This window comes from Zophobas morio, unplaced genomic scaffold (assembly GCF_036711695.1).
Source record: "Zophobas morio isolate AGI-343-1 ecotype UQ-CSIRO unplaced genomic scaffold, CSIRO_AGI_Zmor_V1 ptg000030l, whole genome shotgun sequence".
Classification (NCBI taxonomy): Eukaryota; Metazoa; Arthropoda; class Insecta; order Coleoptera; family Tenebrionidae; genus Zophobas; species Zophobas morio.
Genome location: NW_026972135.1, coordinates 10,450,556 through 10,458,291, shown reverse-complemented (window position 1 = coordinate 10,458,291; position 7,736 = coordinate 10,450,556). Strand labels below are relative to the sequence as shown.

At 35.5% G+C, this 7,736-nt stretch overlaps 1 protein-coding gene across 1 annotated transcript; it reads right to left on the bottom strand.

Annotated features, from left to right (window-relative positions):
* Positions 1–276: 276 nt before the first annotated feature.
* Positions 277–2,520, bottom strand: LOC135138199 (uncharacterized). Its single transcript, XM_064068119.1, has 2 exons — positions 2,069–2,520; positions 277–1,264 (listed from the first exon to the last, which is right to left on the bottom strand). The coding sequence occupies exons 1-2, from the start codon at positions 2,368–2,370 to the stop codon at positions 352–354; spliced, it is 1,215 nt and encodes a 404-aa protein (XP_063924189.1). The 5' UTR covers positions 2,371–2,520; the 3' UTR covers positions 277–351.
* Positions 2,521–7,736: the final 5,216 nt, after the last annotated feature.

Genomic DNA, 7,736 nt, shown 5'->3' with positions numbered 1-7,736 from the left:
ACGGTGAACGTCACCGCTCTACTACAAAGCGGCACCGTCATGTTTTTGGCGGTCGCTAGTACGGCAGCAAACACTTGTTGCAACGTTTTTGTGCTTGTGCGGTGGTAAATTTCTTTTCCCAAGATGTCGTGGAGCAGTGAACAGGATGAAATTCTGATTGATTTTGTCAGAAATCACGAGATTATTTTCAATGTAAAATGCAAAGATTATCGGAAGGCCCAATTGAAACAGAATCTTTGGGCTGAGATCGGTCAGACATTACAAAAAACAGGTACGTAGATATATATTTTTTATTAACATATCTGTTTACATATTAATGCATAAATATTAGATGAAGTATAATCCGGACGTTCAATGCTGTCTGTAATAATTATTCTGCCACTCGACAGCGCCTGCTCCATTAAAATAATTTTTGAATAGTTCACGAATTTGTATTGGTGAATGTGGTGCCCGAATGTTATTTGCTACCAGAGGAATTAAGTTTTCTTCAGGTAGTGGAAGCGGATCATCAAAATTAACTTGATTAGGAGCAAGAACCTTGGATTCTCGTAAAATATTATATAAAATGCAGGCACAAGTAATCAACTTGGCGGTAGTTTTTGGAGCAGTGGCGATCGGCTGGAAAAAAATTCTAAAATAGCCACATAATATACCAAAAGTATTTTCAGTTGTTCTCCTTGCTCGAGATAGTCGATAGTTATATACAGCTTTCAATGGATCAATTTGTGATTGCCTTCTCGGATAAGGTTTCATCAAATTTGCATGTAAAGCAAAAGCCTCATCGCCAACAATCACATGTGGTACCACATCACCTGTTCCCGGCAGTGTTTGTGGTGGAGGAATATTAAATGTGTTATTAAGAATGTTTTTTCCAAATGTACTCTTCAAGTAAATTCCTGCATCTCCTTCTCTACCATAAGAACCTATGTCTACTGCTACAAATTTGCATTCTGCATCTACAATCGCTAGCATAACTGTTGAATAATATTCCTTGTAATTGAAGTAGGTGGATCCACTGTTTTTGGGTGCCTTTATTCGTATGTGTTTTCCATCTATGGCTCCAACACAATTTGGAAAATTCCAAGTAGACATATAAGTATTAGAAATTCTTCGCAAATGCTCCATTGTTGGTGGTGGCATAATTACATTAAACAAGTTATTGATAATGCTGTTCGCAACTTGTCTTATAATGAAACTGATCCATGAATGGCATATTCTAAATTGAAATGCCAATGATCTAAATGACTCTCCAGTTGCTAAATACCTGAAAAAAAAGTTGGGCTGTTAAATAAAAAACAATTCTGCTTATAGCTGTCGACTGCTGCAAAAGGTGGGCTTATATAAGGGACTACTACATAAGACGAAGAGGAAAACCAGGCACTGGTTCAAGTGGTGATGCAGCAAAAAAGAGGTCTGATTTGCTGTCATTTTTAGACAGCTATTCAGTAATAAAAGCAAGGTTTGTAGAGTCTTGAGGTACTACTATTATACTTAATACTATAAATTTTAGCACAATTACTAATATCCCTGGTCGTGAGGTTGTTTCTGTTACAACAGAAGATACGGACACCGAAGAAAGTCAAGCTACACAGGAGTCAGTGGATAATGAAGTAAATTACGCAAACGATGGTGCCGAAAATGACCTGCTTCAGGAAGCAGATGAGGACCGCGACCGCTGGAAAACTGTGCCTAGTACGCCGCAGAAATGTAGGAAGAGAAAAAGTTCTGATGAACGGTTGCAGTTGCTTAAAAAAATAGCTGAGAGACAACCGACACCAGCAGTTGCAGAGAAAGATGAAACAGAACTTTTTTTTTTGTTCTATGGCAAAGATTGTAAAAAAGCTTCCACCATATGATCAGGCACAATTAAGGATGCATATTGGAACATTGGTCGGTAATGCAGAGTTAAAATATTTGGAGCAGCAGAGTCTAATAAGTCCTTATCACAGTCCATCGACATCAAGAGCAAGTGCCAGTAGTTGTGGTGATTACTTTTCCAACGCATCATTTTCCCCTGATGAGTCAAATACATTTACGCCACTCTAATAAAAAATAAAAATGTACCTACCTTATAAATAAACTTAGTTTTTGTTCAGGCGATATTGGCTTCTTATTTCTATTGCATGGTTTTGACGTAATATCATCTTTGATGTAGTTTAGAACGTAATCAAACAACACTGGAGTTAAGCGAAAATATTGCCTGAATTTTTCTTCGTTGCAGTGCAGGTGACGACAGATTAAAATTTCATATGCACCTTCTGTTGCACGGTTTTTGAATATATCAGATTCTTTTGAACGTTTTGACTCCTCTTCTGATGACTCTTCATCCTCCAAGACAATTAATAGTGCCAAGTCTAGATCATCCATCATTATAAATCAGAACACTCCGAAGAACATAGGGAAATAATTTTTAAATTAATTACGGACCGACACCGTCTTGTTAGTTTACATCAGTGGTCACCGTCACAACAACCGTCTTTTTGGTCAACGCTACGTGACGTAGTTCACCGTCATATTACGGCCGCTACATAACAGTACCGCTACCCTAGGAAACCAGAGCTTTACAAACACTGGGACGCGAGAATTTTATACATAATGCATTATTATTTTAGAACAAATTTCATTACCATAAAAAAGGTTATACTGACTCGACCTTAAAAGATAGACATATGCTGTCGCGGACTTTTCTTTAGATCTTTTAGAGGGGAACAATTTCGTTATACATGATTTTCACGTAACTTTAACCGTTTAAGCAGCGTAAGCAACGGAAGCTGTCAAAGGAGGAATAATTTTCCCGTTTTTCCGAATTTTTCATTGCTACTTCGCTCCTAATTATCGTAGCGTGATGTTATATAGCCTATATGTAGATATGATACATGGACTATCCAACACAAAAAGATTTTTTGAAATTGAACCAGTAGTTTCTGAGATATGCGTGTTCAAATAAACAAAAGCTTCAGCTTTATTATATAAGTATAGATTTATTTCTGTTAGAATTTTTAGTGTTTACAAAGTAATATTAAAGTTATACATACAGTTTAATAAAATCATCACATCTTCGCAGTTAGTAATAAGTGGAATATATTCCATACAGGAGTAATCTTCTTCAAAGCTGTCTTCATTTCGTTCCCATTTAATTTTTTCTAGCATCTCTAAATCCACTGATCCGTCTTTACTTATAAAATGTTGCTTCTCAAACACACACTTAAGGAAACACAGAATCTCCCTAGCATAAACACCGTCTTTCTTGGTTTGGTTTCTTAGTTCTTCAACAGTTAAATTGCTTTGTTGTAGACACTCATAGTCAAGATAATTGTCATCTACAGTTTGTCCTCCTACCTAAAAATTTTAGCTATGTTTAGGGTTTTAGTGTTTACGTACTTACTTACTATGAGCAGAAAATAAAGCAGTGGAAATAGATAACAGAAAAATCGAAAGAATTTTAAAGACATATTGATACTTATTAAACGTCTGCACTTTTCAACACTTGACACTGGAAATTTACAGAAATTATCCCTTTGGTGATGTGTTTTGAACTGTTCGCAGTAACTAATTATACGCGTCACTTACAGTACATAGTTAATTTAAAACTTGTTCTTATTAGAAGTAAACAGTTTACGGTAAATTGTATTGATTACAGTAATCGGAAAAAAATCTACTCTGTTAAGAAAATTTTAGAACACTGCAAAAATCAAAAGATCAGAAAGAGACTCTTTAACAGTATGTGTAAATTTCTTTATGTATAATTTGAGTGGTTTCTCAAGACAACTGTTACTGCACGCACATAATTATTATATGTATTATTTACAAATTATGTCATTAACTTGATGAGGATTCGTGCATATAGGTGTCCCAGATAAAATTCCGCGGCTTAATATAACGAGAACGAATAGGGGCACTGAAATTCTGTAAACAACTTTGTTTTTAGCTTGAAGTAGAAGTTTAATTTAGTACATCAAAATAATAATTCAAGGACACAGGTTCAGATTCAAACTGGGAGAAAATAATTCGGATGCAAGAAAACACTTTAATACGAGTGTAATATAAAACAAACATAAAATAAAATTCGCATTTCGAGTCCATGGGATGATATTAATTTAACTGACGATAATTTTCAAGGTTCTTTCTCCAACGTCTACGATTAGTTTAAATGCTGTAAATTAAATATTATTTTTCATTCTCAAGTGGGAAGCTCTGAAGTCTGGATAATAAGTAAAAATATCCAGAAATTTCAAATATCGTGGAGCGAAGTCTGAGTAAATAAAACCAAAATAACATGTGTTGGCGAATTCAACAAAAAAATACCGGACCGAGGGTTTATATTCCATTACGAGTGAGAACACATGGGTGATTGCCTACGTTATTGAATGATTTTTTGTCAAGAAGAGCTCATGTTCAATACCATGATTAAGACACATGGAGCTAATGAGAAATAAAAGAATAAGGAAAATGTACCTCTCAAAAAAGCTATCTTTGGAAAAAACAGGCAGACCATGAGAATAATGGAAAGACAGTTTACACGAAGAATAAAGCAGCAGACAGACCGAAGTAAAAAAATTCGTGAAAAGCTACTTCTACAGAAATTCCCAAGTCCAACAAATCCTGGTTCTTTGGAAAATTTGATTTTGGGAAATTTTACTTTTTTATGATGGCCTCACTGGAGTAAAAACAATATAGAAAGTATTACAGTATAAGAAAAAAAAAGAAGGTTTCACATTCTTTAAAAAAAAGACAGTTGGGGCCCCCGAGCAGCGGTCACATTCTTAACAAAAAAACCGTTGAATCGCCCAAGGTCTCAATTCTTAAAAAAAAAACAGTTGGGACCACCGAGAAGGTTTCATCTTCTTTAAAAAGACAATTGAGACTGCCAAAAAGGTTACACATTCTTAAAAAAAAAAGACAGTTGGAAGCTCTGATGAGGTTCCACATTCTTAAAAAGAAGACAGTTGATGCCTCTGTGGAGGTTTCATATTCTTCAAAAAGGACATTTGGGACCACAGAGAATATTTTACATTCTTAAAAAAAATAGTTGGGGCGCCCTAGAAGGTTTCAAACAGCCATTTGGTTCCCAGAAAGGTTTTACATTCTTAGAAAAAAAAGACAGTTGGAGGTTCAAGAGTGTTTCATATTTTTTAAAAAAAGACATTTGGGTCCCCCGAGCTTTCATTTTCTTAAAAAAAAGGCACTTGGGAACTCCGAAAAGGTTGCATATTTTTCAAAAAAAAAAAAAAAACAGGTGGGGCCCCCGAGAAGCTTTCACATTCTTAAAAAAAACAGTTGAAACGCCCAAGAGGGTCTCATTTCTTAAAAAAAAAGAACAGTTGGGACCACTGAGAAGGTTTTATTTTCTTTAAAAAGACAATTGAGACTCCCGAAAAGGTTTTACATTCTTTAAAAAAAAAGACAGTTGGAAGCCCTGATGAGGTTCCACATTCTTAAAAAGGAAACAGTTGTGGCCTCTGTGGAGGTTTCATATTCTTAAAAAAGACATTTGGGATCACAGAGAATATTTTACATTCTTAAAAAAAAAATAGTTGGGGCGCCCTAGAAGGTTTCAAAAAGCCATTGGGGTTCCCAGGAAGGTTTCACATTCTTAGAAAAAAAAAGACAGTTGGGGGTTCAAGAGTGTTTCATATTCTTAAAAAAAAGACATTTGGGTCTTTCGAGGTTTCATTTTCTTAAAAAAAAGGCACTTGGGAACTCCGAAAAGGTTGCATATTCTTACAAAAAAAAAAAACAGGTGGGGCCCCCGAGAAGCTTTCACGTTCTTAAAAAAAAACAGTTGAAACGCTCAAGAGGGACTCATTTCTTAAAAAAAGGAACAGTTGGGACTACCGAGAAGGTTTCATTTTCTTTAAAAAGGCAGTTGAGACTCCCGAAAAGGTTTCACATTCTTTAAAAAAAAAGGCTGTTGGAAGCCCTGATGAGGTTCCAAATTCTTCAAAAGAAGACAGTTGGGGCCTCTGTGTAGGTTCCATATTCTTAAAAAATACATTTGGGACCCCAGAGAATATTTTACATTCTTAAAAAAAATATTTGGGGCACCCTAGAAGGTTTCAAAAAGACATTTGGGTTCCCAGGAAGGTTTCACATTCTTAGAAAAAAAAGACAGTTGGGGGTTCAAGGGTGTTTGATATTCTTAAAAAAAGACATTTGGGTTCCCCGAGGTTTCGTTTTCTTAAAAAAAAAGCACTTGGAAACTCCGAAAAGGTTACATATTCTTTTTCATAATTTTTATAAAAAAAGGCACTTGGGAGCTCCGAAAAAGTTGCATATTCTTAAAAAAAAACAGGTGGGGTCCCCGAGAAGCTTGCACATTCTTAAAAAAAAAGACAGTTGAAACGCCCAAGAGTGTCTCATTTCTTAAAAAAAAAGAACAGTTGGGACCACCGAGAAGGTTTCATATTCTTTAAAAAGACAATTGTTACTCCCGAAAAGGTTTCACATTCTTTAAAAAAAAGACAGTTGTAAACCCTGATGAGGTTCCAAATTCTTAAAAAGAAGACAGTTGGGGCCTCTGTGGAGGTTCCATATTCTTAAAAAAATACATTCGGGACCCCAGAGAATATTTTACATTCTTAAAAAGAATAGTTGGGGCGCCCTAGAAGGTTCCAAAAAGACATTTGAGTTCCCAGGAAGGTTTCACATTCTTATAAAAAAAAGACAGTTGGGAGTTCAAGACTGTTTCATATTCTTAAAAAAAACATTTGGGCCCCCCGAGAAGGTTTTATTTTCTTAAAAAAAAGCACTTGGGAACTCCGAAAAGGTTGCATGTTCTTAAAAAAAAACAGGTGGGGCCCCCGAGAAGCTTTCACATTCTTAAAAAAACCATTTGAAACGCCCAAGAGGGTCTCATTTCTTAAAAAAAAAAGAACAGTTGAAACCACCGAGAAGGTTTCATCGTTTTTAAAAAGACAATTGAGACTCCCGCAAAGGTTTCACATTCTTTAAAAAAAAGACAGTTGGAAGCTCTGATGAGGTTCCACATTCTTAAAAAGAAGACAGTTGGGGCCTCTGTGGAGGTTCCATATTCTTAAAAAAATACATTTGGGTTCTCAGGAAGGTTTTATATTCTTAGAAAAAAAAAGACAGTTGGGAGTTCAAGAGTGTTTCATATTCTTAAAAAAAAAAAGACATTTGGGTCCCCGAAAAGGTTTCATTTTCATAATTTTTATAAAAAAAGGCACTTGGGAGCTCCGAAAAAGTTGCATATTCTTAAAAAAAAACAGGTGGGGTCCCCGAGAAGCTTGCACATTCTTAAAAAAAAAGACAGTTGAAACGCCCAAGAGGGTCTCATTTCTTAAAAAAAAATGAACAGTTGGGACCACCGAGAAGGTTTCATCTTCTTTAAAAAGACAATTGAGACTTCCGAAAAGGTTTCACATTCTTTAAAAAAATACAGTTGGAAGCCCTGATGATAATCTACATTCTTAAAAAGAAGACATTTGGTTCCTCTGTGGAGGTTCCATATTCTTAAAAAAATACATTTGGGACCCCAGATAATATTTTACATTCTTAAAAAAATAGTTGGGGCGCCCTAGAAGTTTTCAAAAAGCCATTTGTGTTTCCAAAAAGGTTTCACATTCTTTAAAAAAAAGACAGTTGGGGCCCCCTAAAAGGTTTACACATTCTCTACAAAAAGACAGTTGGGGCCTCCAAGAAGGTTTCACATTCTTAAAAAAAATGTCAGTTGGGACCCTCGAGAAAGCTTCATGTTCTTAAAAAAACAGCTGATG